General features: G+C 39.9%; 1 protein-coding gene across 2 annotated transcripts; it reads left to right on the top strand.

Annotated features, from left to right (window-relative positions):
• Positions 1 to 265: 265 nt before the first annotated feature.
• Positions 266 to 18,259, top strand: phykpl (5-phosphohydroxy-L-lysine phospho-lyase). 2 transcript variants are annotated; one of them, XM_055926572.1, is made up of 13 exons: positions 266 to 429; positions 534 to 652; positions 7,347 to 7,506; positions 7,613 to 7,687; positions 7,788 to 7,875; positions 7,966 to 8,082; positions 8,257 to 8,339; positions 8,527 to 8,752; positions 8,896 to 9,050; positions 9,216 to 9,305; positions 9,508 to 9,638; positions 11,350 to 11,394; positions 11,696 to 18,259. In XM_055926572.1, the coding sequence occupies exons 1-12, from the start codon at positions 371 to 373 to the stop codon at positions 11,391 to 11,393; spliced, it is 1,347 nt and encodes a 448-aa protein (XP_055782547.1). In that variant the 5' UTR covers positions 266 to 370; the 3' UTR covers position 11,394; positions 11,696 to 18,259. The 2 variants fall into 2 exon arrangements, with proteins under 2 accessions (XP_055782547.1, XP_055782549.1); XM_055926574.1 differs by having other exon boundaries at positions 538 to 652.
• The last annotated feature ends 833 nt before the right edge of the window (positions 18,260 to 19,092 follow it).

Here is a 19,092-nt window from a genome sequence, read left to right on the forward strand (position 1 = left end):
CAGTTTTTATTAGTCCTTTTGGAAATGAATGTGCCCGGCGAGATCCCAGCGCTCTACAAAACATGCTTTGAACTCTGGGTAGTGTAGTTTGTCAGATTTTCGTGACGATGAGGTGCTGTGAATTAAGTACAAGTTTTTGCATGGGAAAGAAAGCTAAAATGATAGTTTTCACACAAAAAGACAGACACATCATTCGTTTTTTAAAATATATATATAATATTATAATCCAGAATGCGTCCACGTCATTCAAACAGACGCATGCGCAGTTATGAAAATCCACGTGATTTCTTCAGAAAGTTGAAATGACGGAAAAGACAACTAGAATCTGGAGTTTAATTTAGTAATACAAACTAAGAGAAACGCAGTGAAAATGGCGTTGGAAATGTTCAGGAAAAAAGAGACTCTTGCAATGCGAAATAAACTGATTGGGTATGTAACTGACTTGAAGAAACTTAAGCTGGCAGCAACAACGCTTGGCCCTCGTATGAAATTATGCACTGAATATAAAATGGTTTAAATTATGTCTCTCCTAGGCAGTCTTGCAGACTCTTCTATTCAGACGATCCCGTGAAGATAGTCAGAGCCAGAGGACAGTATTTGTATGACGAAAATGGCCAGCGGTACTTGGACTGTATCAGCAACGTTCAGCACGGTAAGAGACACATCTATAGAGCTCGCCAACTTGTAGTACAACAAATCGGAAATGATGTACCTCAGGATCGTTCAGCCATTCCAATGTGCAAAATTAATGGGAAATGAATAGTTTTGGAATAAAGTTAAACGCCGAAAATAAGGTCTGAGGTTAACACCTCATCATAACCTGGTAATGACCACCTGACTACAGTTTATTACCTATACTCTTAGAAAAATAGGTTCCTAAAGGGTTCTTCGGCTGTACTCTTTTTGGTTTTAGGGAGAAGGCTTGTTGGTTCCACGTATAACCCTTTTGGGTTCCATGTAGAACCGTGGAAAGGGTCCTACTTAGAACTCAAAAGGGTTCTACCTGAAACCCAAAAGGTTATCCTATGGGGACAGCCGAATAACCCTTTTAGGTTCTAGATAGCACCTTTGTTTCTAAGTTTACTGTAAAAAGTATTGCAGAGGATAAAGTAGGATATTGAAAACATTGTTTATTACATTTTTATTTGTTTCCATAGTTACCAATTAAAGTTAATCTGCAATATATTCTTACATTTTAAAATAGATCAAGCAATGGCAAAAACAAATCTATTATCACAATTTTTTTGCACATCTGCATACAGTAATTGTTTCATAATTCACCCACAGACATTAATTACATGCATAGAAGGACTGGGACACAGACTATATAAAGGCCCACTGTTTTATTTGATTAGTGATTCATACGAGTGGTGTGATGGGGTAGGTCGTCATCAAGGACCCCTGAGCACAGACGGCGATCTGGAGCGTAGTGGCCCTCTTCAAGAGTCGTGCGATGGGTCAGATCTGCAGTGAAGAGAATCAGTGCATTACAACTTTATAAATTTTGAGATTTTAAAAGACAACTAGAAAAGGACATTCTTGATGTAACTTTGTGGACTCAGTTGGCTAAAAATATTTCCAAGGTAATAGTTAAACGATTTTGTGGCATTTATAGCTTAGAGATGTCTTCAAAAAAGAGCAACTTGCTCACGTACATACTTTGCGTCCTTCTCCACCACAGCGTTCAGGGGCATATTTAAAGCCTTTCCAGAGGGCCTGCAACACACCAAGCTCCTGATTTTTCTGGCTGTTCATGACACTTACTGTAAGCATAAAAATTAAATAAATTAATGATTGGCATAATGTGGGAATGCAGGACAGTACACAACAATAACACACAGTAAAATATATTTAACAGTCTGAATCTACTAAAAGTGGTAGCAAAGGCATGTTTGCTCCTCTGTTCCTTCATATTGAAGTGGGACATTACTTCATTGGTCATCAATCCGAAACATTTTAAGAGGATATCAAAATTGCACAGTAGTTGTATAATTACAATTTTTAACTCATCTCCAAATGATAAAGTTATGCTTAATCCTAATACATGTTTAATATTCAAACAACTTTATATAAACACACCGCTCCATAATCCTGAGGACATTGTCCCAGACAAAGGTTCCCCCAATTGAAGACAGTTTGGCAGTCTTAAAAAAAGAATGCTAAATGCAACAATTAAAGTATGTGTAAAGAGACAATCAAATATTATCTTGTTCAAAAGTAATGTGTGCCATATAATTCCTGCAACAAACATTGTTAGAAATGGGTGTAATTGGCAAATCTAGCTACATCCTATCAGGCCAGGGGCACAATGTATGAATTTATGGTTGGATCAGAATCGCCATTATAACATTGTTAGAAATGGGTGTACAGGGCATTCGGAAAGTATTCAGACCCCTTGACTTTTTCCACATTTTGTTACGTTACAGCCTTATTCTAAAATTGATTAAATAAAAATGTTCCCTCATCAATCTACACACAAATACCCAAAAATGACAATGTGAAAACAGGTTTGTAGAATTTTTTGCAAGTAAAAAACAGAAATACCTTATTTACATAAGTATTCAGACCCTTTGCTATGAGACTCATCATTGAGCTCAGATGCATCCTGTTTCCATTGATCATCCTTGATGTTTCTACAACTTTATTGGGAGTCCACCTGTTGTAAATTCAATTGATTGGACATGATTTGGAAAGGCACACACCTGTTTATATAAGGTCCCACAGTTGACAGTGTATGTCAGAGCAAAAACCAAGCCATGGGGTCAAAACAATTGTATGTAGAACTCAGAGACAGAATTGTGTCTAGGCACAGATCTGGGGAAGGGTGCCAAAAAAATTCTACAGCATTGAAGGTTCCCAAGAACACAGTGACCTCCATCATTCTTAAATGGAAGAAGTTTGGAACCACCAATACTCTTCCTATAGCTGGCCGCCCGGCCAACCTGAGCAATCGGGGGAAAAGGGCCTTGGTCAGGGAGGTGACCAAGAACCCGATGGTCACTCTGACAGAGCTCCAGAGTTCCTCTGAGGAGATGGGAGAACCTTCCAGAAGGACAACCATCTCTGCAGCACTCTACCAATCAGCCTTTATGGGACTGGGAGACTAGTCAGAATCGAGGGAAAGATGAACGGAACAAAGTACAAAGAGATCCTTGATGAAAACCTGCTCTAAAGCGCTCAGGACCTCAGACTGGGGCAAAGGTTCAACTTCCAACAGGACAATGACCCTAAGCACACAGCCAAGACAATGCAGCAGTGGCTTCAGAACAAGTCTCTGAATGTCCTTGAGTGGCCCAACCAGAGCCCGAACTTGAACCTAATAGAACATCTCTGGAGAGACCTGAAAATAGCTGTGCAGCAAATCTCCCCATCTAACCTGACAGAGCATGAGAGGATCTGCAGAGAAGAATGTGAGAAACTCCGCAAATACAGGTGTGCCAAGCTTGTAGCATCACACCCAAGAAGACTTGAGGCTGTAATCACTGCCTTTACTGAGTAAAGGGTCTGAATACTTATGTAAATCTGCTATTTCCATTTTTTTCTTAATTTTAATAAAATGCAAAAAAATCTAAAAACCAGTGTTTGCTTTGTCGTTATGGGCTATTGTGTGTAGATTGAGGGAGGGAAAAATGGTTTAATCCATTTTAGAATAAGGCTGTAACAAAATGTGGAACAAGTCAAGGTGTCTGAATACTTTCCGAATGCACTGTAATTGGCAAATCTCTTCCTCTTCTCTGCAACTGCGCACATGTTTGAGTGAGCGAGGAGAATGAGCAAGAGAGAAATGTGAGAAACAATACATGACTCACCAAGGGAGGTGTCTGTTGATCAGGACACAGGTTTTGCAACTGAAAAAAAGAAGGGGGAGTTAAAATTGTATTTTATTTGCTTTACAAACATATGTTATTAGAAGCAGTGCTATTTCAATTGGATTTACTTACACTACACTCTTAGAAAAAAAGGTTCCAAAAGGGTTCTTCGGCTTTCCAAAGGGTTTTTTGGTAGAACCCTTTTTGGTTCCAGGTAGAACCATTTTGCGTTTCAGGTATAACCCTTTTGCGTTCCATGTAGAACCCTCTGAGGAACGGGTTCTACATGGAATCCAACATAGTTCTTCCTGGAAACAAGGGGTTCTACCTGGAACCAAAAAGTGTTCTTCAAAAGGTTTTCCTATAGGGACAGACGATGAACCCTTTTAGGTTCTAGATACCACCTATTTTTTCAAAAGTGTAAGATTAGGCAATCATGGGAAGCTGAATAGCATGTCTCTTGGATAATCCAGTCTCAGTGAGACCTAATCCAGAGAAAAAAAGTATCAAACAAGACAAAATATATCAAACAGAAGACAAAATAACATCTAGCACACAACTTACTGTCAATGACTATGGGTTTAAGGAGGGGTGGTTCTGCTCTCTCCTTTCACTGGGATGTGGCAGAATAGGTCACTGGTAACTGTTGTAGACCCCATACATCAGGTCATTGACATGTTTCAGGAGCTGTAAAGACAAAGATGAATCATGATTAGCCATTGCCTAGGCTCTTCACTAAGTTAGACTTAGCCTAGCAAGTACATTGACTATGTTGCCCCTCAGCAATCTGGCAGTGAGGCAGATGGAGAGACTGATAGACAACAAAACATAGGCTAATTACATTTCTTAGTCAGCAGGCTGGATAACTTTCAGTACTCCTTCCCTTTGTTCACTCCTCCATCCAAGCTAGAAGATTCCTGCAAAAAAAAAAAAAAAAAATTGAAAAGGCAGTTGAGAGGTGTAACATTAGAATGAGCGTTGAGGGGGAGCAGGGATAGGCAAAATCAATTGTATTGTCAATTACAAAATACACAAAAATAGAAGGATCTCTGATGAATGGGCTCCCGAGTGACCCTGGTTCGAGCCTGGGCTGTATCATAACCTGCCGTGATCGGGAGTCCATTAGGGTGGCGCACAATTGGCTCAGCGTCGTCCGGTTTATGGGAGGGTTTGGCCGGGGTAGGTAAAATAAGAATTTGTTCCTAACTGACTTGCCTAGTTAAATAAAGGTTGAATAAAAATGAATCAAGAAAATCTTCACATTCATATTGGGGGTACACATTTCAAGAATTAAGCTACCTTACTGTCCCACACACAATCAATGTTTCCTATATGTGTATTCATGTACCATCTCTCTCTCTCACACACACTCACACAGCTAGCATGACAAAATGTTGACATGATGACAATCTTTTCTATACGTGATTGTGATCACAATCATCTCTCCCCCCCTCTCTCATACAGAACACACACATTGCTAGCATGACAACTTTGACATGACAATGTTTTCTAAAGTTATTGTGATCATCTCTCTCACACACACACGCAGAGAATACACACACATATTTGCTATTATTAACTGAACAGATATTAAAATGTCAATCTGTTTGCAAGCTAGCTATAACAAACACCTACAACAGGTAAAAATGAAAATTTACCATATCCATGGAGGATTAGCCAGAGAGCTAATGCTAGCTAGTTAAAATTAGCCAGCTGAGTAAGTTAGTTAGCAAGCTAGCTAATTATTCCTTGATGTTCTTCTCCCCAACAAAATGCCCCTTTACCTACAAAAGTAAAACAATAATGCAGGAGAACAGGGACTACCACTTAGCAGTAAAATCTTTTAGAATTTTTTTGTGTACATTTTTAGAAATTGTTGTTGTTGACTGATGCGCTCGCGCAAGCAGGCTACCTGCACGCAGAGATCTATTATTGTGCGCGAGGCAGAGATTCCCATCCAACTTTTAACTAGAACTGATATGCCTGCCTCCTTATTTAGCTACTGAAATTAAAATTGAATTACTGCACGCATTATGTGAATTGCTTAAAGCCTTTAAGGAAAAATATAATAGCCATATTTTCAGGGTCAAATTCAGGTGCAATAATTTTTGACTAATTAGTTGTGGAAATAATTGCGATTAAAAGTAGGGTTTTATAAATCCTGGTGGATTGTAGTATGCTTTTGAAAATAAAAGATAGGCCTATGTTTTATTTCTTAAATAAATAGTTAGTCATAATAGAACTTCCAAATAGAATTCAGAGAACAGAAGAAAATGTGCAGCACAATTAGCTAACACAAATAAAAATTACCATTAGAAGCCAACACACACAACAAGCTACCAGATATCATTAATTAAACAACCATTATTTCACTGTACTGCATTTTGACGGCAATGCATTTTTGTATGGGTATCTTGTATTATTGTGCATGTTTATTGCCTAGACCAAATATTATGGAAGTGCATATACACTTTTCAATTGGGTGGACTGTAACTACGAAAATCACTGCCATAGCCTGTAGTAAAACCAAAAGCATTTATAGATTCTCTAAGTTAGGGACCATTTCGAATAGCTATAGGACTGCAGAGACTGTCACAAATGTTTGCTTTAATGACCTACCAAATTCCATGACTTGGGGGTGAAATAGATCACATTTCTTAGTTTTTTGTAAAATTGCCATTTCAACACCTGCCGAATAAAAACCTTAAATGGCCCTACTCCTGAAAAAGTTCATCGGGCCGGATAAGCTGAATTGGACTCGGCCCGGGTAGCAATATCCGGAGCCCAGAGTAATATTATTCTGCCCCGGTCTGAATCATGCAAACCCTGCTGAAAAAGAACATTACTCCAACTGTAATAATTGTAATGCTTCTAGTGTCTTATATTCAATGGGTGCATGGCCCACAAACACTATGCCCATGTTTATATAGATTGATGTCTTTTCATTGAGTAGCATTTTGATAACTGGTCAGTATTTCAGTCAGATTTCAACCAACATAAGATGTTTTTTTCCCCCATACGTCAAAAATGCGTCTTAATCTGGTTGTGATCTGGTTATAAGACGTCCCGACCAGATTTCAACTGGTAAAAGCCGTCTTTATCACGTCGTATGCCCTCTGGGTAAATGCTTCAAAATTCAACAAAAGTGACCTGATGAAGATGATCTAATAGAACAAAACGTTTAAGATCTCCTAAGCCTGTATTTACCACAGACCTTATTTTCAGGAATTTATCCAAAAACTCCATACATTTTCCCATAGGCTTTGTTCAACAAACCATGGCGGAGTTAGTGTCTACAAAAAGATGCCATTACTGTTGCTCTCTATTGGTGACATTATTTTAATGCAGCTGATATGATAAATATTCTGTTGTATTTGGTGAATAATACTTTGTGAGAGCAAAGGTCACAGTCCAAAGCCCTTTGAACATTACAGTAGTACCACAACAGTACCACAACATAATCAACATGACAGTACCTCCTAGTGTTAATTGTATGTAACGAAACATTGGATTTTTGTTGCACCTATGCACCTACAGTGGGTCACTGTCATCCCAGCATCACACAAGCAGCCACAACGCAGATGGAGCTTCTGAATGCCAATTCGCGCTTCCTTCACGACAATATAGTTCAGTATGCCGACCGCCTCGCCGCCACTCTGCCCGACAAGCTGTGTGTCTTCTATTTTGTCAACTCAGGGTAAGACACCATGTCCTACAACCTATAACTTCCTCCTGAAACACAGCTCCAATGACATCCGCGTAAGATATAGGAAGAATAATGTAATATATATGTCTCCCAACAGTTCAGAGGCCAATGATCTGGCACTACGCTTGGCCCACCAGTACACCAAACATGAAGACGTCATTGTGCTTGACCAGTAAGGTTTCTCACATATCACCCAAAAACTATTACTAATCTCAGTAGATTTCTTCTCTAAATGTACTTCTTCCTCTTTTCCCCCTCTTCCTCCATACTAGCGCATATCATGGGCACCTGACTTCGCTCATCGATATCAGCCCATACAAGTTCCAGAAGCTGACAGGACAGAAAGAGTGGGTTCACGTGGTGTGTAAGAGGATACATATTGCATGCCTCTATTTTTTGGCGTGTGCTACAAAAAGCTAAAATGGTAATTTTCCTGTTTATTCCTTACAGGCACCCATACCAGACACCTATAGAGGTATATTCAGAGAGGACCATCCCAACCCAGCCCAGGCATATGCAGATACTGTGAAGGATGTGATAGACAAGGTGCACCAAAAAGGTCGCAAGGTACGGTAAATACAATAGGTTTTGCATGGAGAAGGAAAGTTTGAAAATAGTCTCAATTTGGACACCGAGCAGGGTGTAATGCTGATTAGGGTATTAACAGTGTAATAACAATGTTCATAAGTATTGTACTAATTCTATGGATCTAATAACTCAAAACTGACTTGCGACCGACAGGTTTCTGCATTTTTTGCTGAGTCATTGCCCAGTGTTGGAGGCCAAATCCTCTTGCCCAAGGGATACTCAACTAAAGTAGCAGAGTAGGTACTGCCTCTGAGCATACAATATTAGTGCACTATTATACTGTACCATTTTCTCATCGGTGAAGAAAAGGACGAAGAGCCAAATCCTCATTTGAGTTAGGATTGAGGCCATTACGATAGTAAAAGCTATTGCTTTTATCTTTGACATGTGACAGTGAGTGTTGGTATCTCTCTGTCTCGACAGATACGTGCGCTCTGCAGGGGGAGTGTTTGTGGCGGACGAGGTGCAAACAGGTTTTGGGCGTGTGGGGAGCCATTTCTGGGCCTTCCAGCTGCAAGGTGATGATTTTAGCCCTGACATAGTGACTATGGGCAAGCCGATGGGCAACGGACATCCCCTGTCATGTGTAGCAACCACAGCGGAGATCGCTGGGGCCTTCACAGCCAACGGAGTGGAGTACTTCAATACAGTGAGAAACTGGTGGCTGTTACAACCTATATTCTGCCTATTAAATACTGTTAACCGTGCACAAACGTTCATGGTGTACATGTGTAACTCATATTAGGAGTCTCATCCCTAATCATGGTTTGTGGTTCTCCTGTGACTGTGCAGTTTGGCGGTAACCCAGTGTCGTGTGCCATCGGCCTGGCTGTCCTGGACGTGATTGAGAAGGAGGACCTGAGGGGGAACTCCTCAAGGGTAGGAGGACACCTATTGGACCGGCTGACACAGCTACAGACCAAACATCCAATCATTGGAGACGTCCGGTAGGGTGCCTACGACGTGGATTATGTGAAGGGAATGTCTCTATAATAACTACTCACATATGACCCTGCCGTCAACCTCACACTCTCTAGTCTACAGCATGATCCATTCTGAGATACTGGCTGAAGACAGTATACAATAACTGGCTTTGTGTTTACTCTTGGCAGTGGAGTGGGGCTGTTTGTGGGCTTGGAGTTGGTCACCGACAAAGAACAGAGGACCCCAGCTACAGACGCAGCAGCGCAAGTTGTCAGAAGGTGTGGGGTCAGACTGGTCATTCACTGCTACGAGGCCGTGTGAAGCAACAACTATACACTCATATCAAAGTGTGTCAGTGTTTGCTGCAGTCACAATTCAGTGAAGAGTTAACACTATTCTTATTTTGGTATAAATCTTTGCATTACTTTTAGAAGAGAACCTGTAAGCAGAAATATCCTTTGGTCTCGTCTCCCATTCCAGACTGAAAGAGGAGTATATCTGTGTCAGTACAGACGGCCCCTGGGAGAACATTGTCAAGTTTAAACCTCCCATGTGCTTCAGTATGGAGGACGCAGACTTGGTGGCAGACAGGATACACCACATCCTCACAGGTGACTGGAACACTTACCCTATAGCCCTGACTTATTACAATACATTTACACAGTTGTATAGTATACATTTATGATACTTAAAGGAAAGGTTCACCCATTTTGAATATTATATTGTTTTTGTGCGTCTCTGAGTGATGTTCTATCGATTCCCTGGGTCATTTCATGATTTTCTGAGTTATTGGCGTTCAAGCAGGCAGAAATCCGTCTTGTATGACGTAACACCGTGATAAAGTCTCTCACTGGAAGTAAATAGGAATACGACTTTTGGATCACGAAAACGTCTATCATACATGTCACATTTCAATACTGTCCAACGTCTTCTGTCAAGTGAGCCATTGATTATATTTTTGCCATATTCCTACCTCGAGAAATGTGTAATTTAACAGAGCCTAGCACATTTTTCCTATTTGTCTGCCTCTTTAGTCCAGGGTGCATTGCATAGTGCAGTTGCCAGAGATATTATAGAAAGGAGGTAGGAATCCAAAGAATGAAAGAACTTAAACGGCAAACCCAATAGACTGTCGACCAATCGCGTTCCCGTTGTCATGCTGCGTCACGCGGATACTAAGCTAATCATCACGTAATCCCTTCTCAAAGTCAGCAAATATGTCGAGAAACGTGTCTATTTTCCTAGAAAGTACGTACTGTCACGATTCCAAAGCTATACGATATTAGATAGCAAGTTAATTATCTCAAATCTTGGAAAATATATGTAATGTTGTACTTCTTGTTGACGAAGTTCATGCTAATGTTTTTTTTTTTAGCTGGCGCCCAATAGACTCCCATTCACTCCTTGAAAGAGAGCGCCCCTTGTCCCAGAATCACACAGAATACATCGTGCGGCTTATTGACGTAGCATGGGCAACGTTTTCCATCTGATCAAAAGTATGTCTGTCGTTGCAAATGATAGACTCCACTCTGTTTTTTTATTTAACCTTTAACTTTGCAAGTCTGTTAAGAATTAATTATTATTTACAATGACGGCCTACCCTGGCCAAATCCTAACGACGTTGGGCCAATTGTGCGCCGTCCTATGGGACTCCCAATCTTGGCCGATTGTGATACAGCCTGGAATCGAACCTGGGTCAGTAAGTGACGCCTCTAGTTTGAGATGCAGTGCCTTTGACCGCTGCGCCACTGTGAGGCACAACAATCTGCAGGTTGAACATGGTGAAATTGTAGACTCCTAAATTGATAGTGCAGTTTGTTTAGTCAATTTTACAACTAACTAGCTACTTTACATGCTGATATTGTCTTTGGTATTGTGTGTAGCTACGTTTGCCAGTGAGCCCATAGAGAGCATTGCATTGTGGATTTTGTAGTCGACTGGAGCTGCAAAAGATTTCCACAACGATTTTCCATGTTGCTGCCAACCTTATTATAACGCCAAAATGAAACATTTGTTCGCAAAAAAATATTGTTCTCACATAGTGATATTTAACACTGTAAATGAAAAGAATGAGTGATTTTGGGTGGATTTTTCCTTTAAGGAGACAGAATACCCAGTCTTTTTAATCCAACGTAGACTCTACCACTGCAGTGTTTACAGAACTGAAGGTTCAGGGAGCCTGCACCAACCCGATTCGTATATCTGCTGACTATTTCTGAACTGGGCCAATGGCAATTACACAACAGTCTTAACAGATCCATACTACACACCACTTAAGCAGGTGTGTAGGGACCTGTTGACAATTCTACTTTTCCTTTTCAGACATGGAGCGCAGTCATCAAAAACTGGACAGTGGAGATTTCTAAGGTTTGTACAAACCTGTAGAAAGATTGAATTGCATCAGACAGTAAGAATTGGTCACAATCAGAAGGAGTCAGAGGTAGTGTTGTTGATAGTGTGATGTACTCCTCCAGGAGATTTCACTAACCGTTAAAAGTGCATTTCTCAGACATTGGATTTCATTGGGGCCCGTATCTACAAATCTCAGAGTAGAAGTGCTTATCCTAGGATCTGTCCATAGAAAAGGTTACACTAATCCTATATTGGCATTCCTACTTTGAGGCGTTTTGTGGATACGGTCCTAGAACTTGCATCTTTCGCTTTTCAGACGAACTGGAGTCATCTTGGCGGAAGACAAGGGAAGGAATGCAGAAGTATTCAACACAACCAATCTCACAGATCCATACCACAATTAAGGATACAAAAACTAAATCATTAAGATTACACTACTAGATCTAACACAAGAATGGTTTGCGACAATTCATAAAGTGGAATTAGTGACTGCTTTTGATTCTGCATGAGGGATATAAGAGAAGCAGTGACATATGCAACAGAAAAGCAATACATTTCTACTATAACACAATGTAAATTGTGAGTACAGTGAGTTTTGATCCTCCTTGCATTTATTCTTCCCTGTGGAAATACAGTGCATTCGGAAAGTATTCAGACCCTTCCACATTTTGTTACGTAAACAGCCTTATTCTACAATGGATGAAATCCTCAATCTACATACAATACCCCATTTTGATAATTTAAAGAAAATTCAAAACAGAAATACTTTATTTACATAAGTATTCAGACCCTTTGCTATGAGACTCGAAATTGAGCTCAATCCTGTTTCCATTGATAAACCTTGAGATGTTTCTACAACTAGATTGGAGTCCACCTGTGGTAAATTCAATTGATTGGACATGATTTTGAAATGCACACACCTGTCAATATGAGGTCCCACAGTTGACAGTTCATGTCAGAGCAAAAACCAAGCCATGAGGTCAAAGGAATTGTCTGTAGAGCTCTGAGACAGGATTGTGTTGAGGTCTGCGGTTGACGTCTCCGAGACAGGATTGTGTTGAGATCTGCGGAAGGGTACTAAGACATTTCTGCAGCATTTAAGGTCCCCAAGAACACAGTGGCCTCCATCATTCTTAAATGGAAGAAGTTTGGAACCACCAAGACTCTTCCTAGAGCTGGTCTCATGGAGGTGACCAAGAACCCGTTAGTCACTCTGACAGAGCACCATCCCTACGGTGAAGCATGGTGGTGGCAGCATCATGCTGTGGGGATGTTTTTCAGCGGTAGGGATTGGGAAAATATTCAGGATCGAGGGAAAGATGAATGGAGCAAAGTACAGAGAGATATTTGATGAAAACCTGCGCCAGAGCGCTCAGGACCTCAGACTTGGGCGAAGGTTAACCTTTCAACAGGACAATGACCCTAAGCACGTAGCCAAGACAACACAGGAGTGGCTTCGGGACAAGTCTCTGAATGTCCTTGAGTGGCCCGGCCAGAGCCCGGACTTGAACCCATTCAAGCATCCCAGAAAATAGCTGTGCAGCGGCGCTCCCCATCTAACCGGACAGAGCTTGAGAGGATCTGCAGAGAAGAATGGGAGAAACTCTCCAAATACAGGTGTGCCAAGCTTGTAGCGTCATACCCAAGAAGACTTGAGGCTGTAATCGCTGCCAAATGTGCTTCAACAAAGTACTGAGTTAAGGGTCTGAATTCTTAGGTAAATATGTCATTTCTGTATTTTTTAAATTTTTCTACATTTACAAAAATGTTTAAAAAAAATACAAAATTGTATTTTTTGAATAAGGCTGTAAAGCACAGGTGTCAAACTCATTCCACGGGGGGCCGAGTGTCTGCGGGTTTTCGCTCCTCCCTTATACTTGATTGATGAATTAACATCACTAATTAGTTAGGAACTCCCCACACCTGGTTGTCTAGGGCTTTATTGAAAGGAAAAACCAAAAACCTGCAGACACTAGGCCCTCCGTGGAATGAGGTTGACACCCCTGCTGTAAAGTAACAAAATGTGGAAAAGGGGTCTGAATACTTTCCGAATGCAATCCATCACATTGCAACTACCGGATTAAGTTTTCTCCATAGGGGATTTCAGAAACACTTCAAATAAGGTGTTTTATGTAGGCTTACCCTGGCGTGATGTTTTGATTACTGTAAATCTCTCTAGGACAAGGTGACTTGTCAGTATATTCGCCTGTATTTACCACCCCAAAATTAAATCCTAATTAGCTGCTAATGTGGCTATCATAAAGAACTACAAATACAAAGTTAATCTGCAACATATTCTCACATTTAAAATGGATCAAGCAACTGCAAAAACAAATCTAAATCACAAGTTTTTGCACATCTGCATACAGTAATTGTTTTATAATTCACCCACAGACTACATGCATAGAAAGACAGGGACACAGAATATATAAAGGCAATGAATGATTAATAAGAGTGTTGTTATGGGGTACTGGAGAGTAGTGGCGTAGTAGTAGTAGCGATCTGGAGCGTAGTGGCCCTCTTCAAGAGTCATGCGATGGGTCAGATCTGCAGTGAAGAGAATCGGTGCATTACAACTTTATACATTTGAGATTTTAAAAAGACAACTAGAAAAGGACATTCCTTAAGAAACTTTGTGGACTGAGCTGGCTAAAAGTATTTCCAAAGTACGAGTTAAAGAATTTTGTGGCATTTATAATATATATACATACACACACTTTGCGTTCTTCACCACGGCGGTCAGGGGCATATTTAAGGGCTTTCCAGAGGTACTGCAACACACCAACCTCCTGATTTTTTCCCCTGGCTTTTCATGACACTTACTGTAAGCATAAAAATTCAAATAAATGAATGATTGGCATAACGTGGGCATGCAGGACAGGAACTGTAAACGCACAGTAGCGGTGCGTGGGTAAAATCAAAATGGGGAAGCCAATCCAGGGCGGGAAAAAGTCATATTACAACTTGTGTTGTGATAATCGTATTGTTTGCTCTGTAACCTATTCGATCATATGCCTTGACACCGTGATATATAGGCCTAAGGCCGAGACAATAAGAAGACACATTGGCAGAATAAATTCAACCACACATTTGTTGTTTCACTACAAAGCAACTTCTGTCCGATAAAGTCCACAAAACATATTGCATGTAACAAACAGTTACATGACCTACAGCGTGGTCAAGCAACGTAACGGTGTCCTACATTTTCAGACTACTAAACTATTGATTTAGAACCATGGAGAGTTACCAAGTCACAAAGAAAACAGGAGCTGCCTCCAGTATTCCAGCACCATTTCAACTTCAACATCTAAATCACCTATGCTTAGTCTAATACAGTGACTAAAAGAAACCAAAAACGATTTAGTCCAATCAACGTAAGCTAAATATGATGTGGCTGTCCATGGTTCTGATTTCTCTGTGTGTGTGTGCATATTTGCATGCGTGCAGATAGAAAACCCCCCACATTGATTCACCCTACTTATAGAGAAACGCCAATGCCATCCTCCTCTTTCATGTTGCCTAAACAGTCTATGACTCTGTCGTACAGTACACGCTTTTAGTCGTTTTTTTAAATCCTAGGTTGCCTGGTTAAAATACTTGCTTGCTAGCCTAACTTCCTTTCAATGATACGCCAGGTCAGCTAGTTAACATTAGCATACTACTTCTAGATACATGTTGAACTTCCATCCTCAGGCCAGGGGCACAATGTATGAATTTATGGTTGGATCCGTTATAATCATTGGCCAGTACGGAGAATTAAGTAAAACCAGAAGTCCAAATCCCTATATCTATCCATGGCTAATTTAGAAAATTTAGCCATGAAGACAACACAATGAGATGCAATTGAAGTTTTTTTTCTGTCAATAATGACAATGTGAATGGTCTGAAGCCAAATCCAAACAGGCTTCCCTTTACACCTTTTTTGGTGAGCCAGGACCATTCACAGCTGAGCTCACTCAGTTTAACTTAACGCTGATTGGCTATTTAATTTATTTTTTATCAATGGGTGCCAAATGCTTGCTGGCTTCTTTTGCATTCAATGCTACGGGCTGCAACAATGTCATACTCTTTCTGGCCAGACAGCATCAGATAGATTCGCTACACATACTGAGACAGAGGGGCGCTGTTTCGTTCGCTCGGATGCTTTCGCCGGTGAGATACATTCAGCCTCTTGCGAGTTAAAGGACATTTATGAAGCGCTGAGAGACAAAAGATATATTATTTAGGATGTTTTTTTTCCTGGTAAATTTTTTGGGGAAGTCTCCATGATTACACTCAATCTTCCCAAGACATCTGAAACCCTACCTCTTTAAACAGTATCTTAAATAAACCTCCTCCCCACCTCGGACCCCCCCCCAATAAAAAAAACTGAACCAGCACTTGCACTTGACCCCTCCCTCCTCTAGCTCTGACTCAACTGCTTGCTACTTTGAGAAACATTTGACTTTTTATGTCTGTGATATGTGGTTGTCCAACCTAGCTATCTTAGGATGAATACACTAACTGTAAGTCACTCTAGATAAGAGAGTCTGTTAAATAACTCAAATGTAACGCACAGTAAAATATCTTTAACAGTCAGAATCTACTAAAAGTGGTAGCAATGGTATGTTTGCTCATCTGTCCCATCATATTGAAGTGGAACATTAATTTATTGGTCATCAATCTGAAACATTTTAAGAAAGAGGATATCAAAATTAAACAGTTGGATAAATGTTTAACTAATCTCTAAATTGTAAAGTTTTATTTAATCCTAATACATGTTGTAATATTCAAACTTTTTATAAACGCACCGCTCCAAAATCCTGAGGACATTGTCCCGTACAGAGGTTCCCCCAAATTGAAGACAGCTTGGCAGTCTTAAAAATAGAAAGCTAAATGCTACAATCAAATGATGTGTAAACGGGCAATAAAGAGACAATAAAAAATATTATATCATATCTGCATCAAACATTGTTAGAAATGGGTGTAATTGGCAAATATCTTCCTCTTCTCTGTAACTGCGCACATGTTTGAGTTTGAGTGAGCAAGAGAGAAATGGGGGAAACTTTACATGACTCACTAAGGTGTGTGTTGAGGTGTGTGTTGAGGTGTGTGTTGAATTAGGACGAGAGTTTTGCGAGTTAAAATAGGATTTGGTTTACTTTACTAACTTCTATTATTAGAAGCAGTGCTATTTCAATTGGATTTCTTTACACTACACTTCTAATGCACCCATAAGATAACCATTTTTGGTTTGAGGAAGAACTATTTTGAGTTCCATGTAGACCCCTCTGTGGAAAGGATTTTAAATGGAACCAAAAAAATATTATTCAAAGGGTTTTCCTATGGGGACAACCGATGAACCATTTTAGGTTCTAGATACCACTTTTTTTTTTTTTAAGTGTGTACGATCAGGCAATCACGCACAGCTGAATAGCATGTCTCTTGGGGAATCCAGTCTGTGAGACATGATGCATATGGGGGAAAAAATATCAAACATGAGAAAATAACATTTTGGCAACAACTTACTGTCAATGACTATGGATTTAAGGAAGGATGCTTCTGCTCTCTCCTTTCACTGGGATGTGCCAAAATAGGTCACTGGTAACTGAGTGGGTGGCGAAGCACTGCTGTAAAGGCCATGCATCAGGTCATTGACATGTTTCAGGAACTGTAAAGACTGAGACGAATCATGATTAACCATTACCTAAGGTCTTCACTAAGTTAGACTTAGCCTAGCAAGTACATTGACTATGTTGCCCCTCAGCAACCTGGCAGTGAGGCAGACAGATGAAGAGATATAGATAGACAGAAATCAAAACAGGCCATTTACATTTCTTAGTCAGCAGGCTGGATAAATTCTGTACTCTTCCCTTTGTTTCCTCCAGCCAAGCTAGAAGATTCCTGCAAAAACAGAGAACTAATTGAAAAGGGCAGTTGAGAGGTGTAACATTAGAATGAGTGTTGAGGGGGAGCAGGGATAGGCAAAATGTATCCTATTGTCAAATACAAAATACAAGGATCTCTGATGAATCAAGAAAATCTTCACATCCAGTGTGTGGGGAGGTATACATTTCAAGACTTTTACAGTAGGCTACCTTACTGTCTCACACACAATCAATGTTTCCTATGTGTATTAATGTACAATCTCTCTCTCACACACACACACACAGCTAGCATGACACAATGTTGACATGATAATATTTTCTATAGATTGTGATCATAATCATCTCTCTCCCTCTCACACTGAACACACACACAGCTAGCATGACTACGTTGACATGAATGTTTTCTAAAGTTATTGTGATCATCTTCTCTCTCACACACATGCAGAGAATACACACACACCCCTTTACAATCATTAACTAAACAGATATTAAAATGTCAATGTTATCTAGCTAGCTACAACAGGTAGAAATGAAAATGTACCATGTCCTTAGTGGATTAGCCAGAGAGCTAACATTAGCTCGCTAAAATTAGCCAGTTAGCTAGCAAATCTTACCTTGACTTTCATCTCCCCAACAAACTGCCGCTTTACTTACAAAAGTAAAAGAATTCAAAAGAACAGGGACTACCACTTTTAGAAGTTTTTTGTGTACATTTTGAAAAACTGTTGCTATTGACCAATGTGCTCGAGCAAGCAGGCTGCACGCAGCCATCTATTTTTAGCGAGAACTGATATGCCTACCTCCTTATTTAGCTACAGAAGTTAAAATTAAATGACTGCACGGATTCTGTTAATTGCTTAAAAGCTAAGGGAAAATATAAGTAATATTTTCAGGGTCAAATTCAGGTGCAATACATTTTGACAAATGATGTATGGAAATAAAATGTGATAAAAATAGGGTTTTGAAAATCCTAGTGGATTGTAGCATGAAATAAATGAAATATTGAAATAAAAGACATGCTTATGTGTTATTTCTTAAATAAAGAAATAGTTAGTCATAAAACTTCCAAACAGAATTCAGAGAACAGAAGAAAATGTGCAGCACAATTAGCTAACACAAATGAAAAATGACCATTAGAAGCCAACACACACAGCAAGCTACCAGAAATCATTAATTAAACAACCATTATTTCACGGTACTGCCATTTTACTGGATTTTAACGGCAGTGCATTTTTGTGTGGGTATCCTGCATGTTTATTGCCTAGAACAAATATTATGGAAGTGCATATACACTTTTCAATTGGGTGGACTGTAACTACGAAAAACACTGCCATAGCCTGTATTACCTCAAATGGCCTTACTCCTGAAAAAGTTAATCGGGCCGGATAAACTTAAGTGGACTCGGCCCGGGTACCATTAGCCGGAGCCCAGAGTAATATGATTCTGCCAGCCTGCATGTACAGTTAAAGTTGGAAGTTTACATACACTTAGGTTGGAGTCATTAAAACTCATTTTTCAACCACTCTACAAATTTCTTGTTAACAAACTATAGTTTTGGCAAGTCGGTTAGGACATCTACTTTGTGCATGACACAAGTCATTTTTCCAACAATTGTTTACAGACAGATTATTTCACTTATAATTCACTGTATCACAATTCCAGTGGGTCAGAAGTGTACATACACTAAGTTAACTGTGCCTTTAAACAGCTTGGAAAATTCCAGAAAATGTCATGGCTTTAGAAGCTTCTGATAAATGATGTCAATTAGCCTGAGTCAATTGGAGGTGTACCTGTGGATGTATTTCAAGGCCTACCTTCAAACTCAGTGCCTCTTTGCTTGACATCA

The sequence above is a fragment of the Salvelinus fontinalis genome, chromosome 6, assembly GCF_029448725.1.
Source record: "Salvelinus fontinalis isolate EN_2023a chromosome 6, ASM2944872v1, whole genome shotgun sequence".
NCBI classification, from domain to species: domain Eukaryota; kingdom Metazoa; phylum Chordata; class Actinopteri; order Salmoniformes; family Salmonidae; genus Salvelinus; species Salvelinus fontinalis.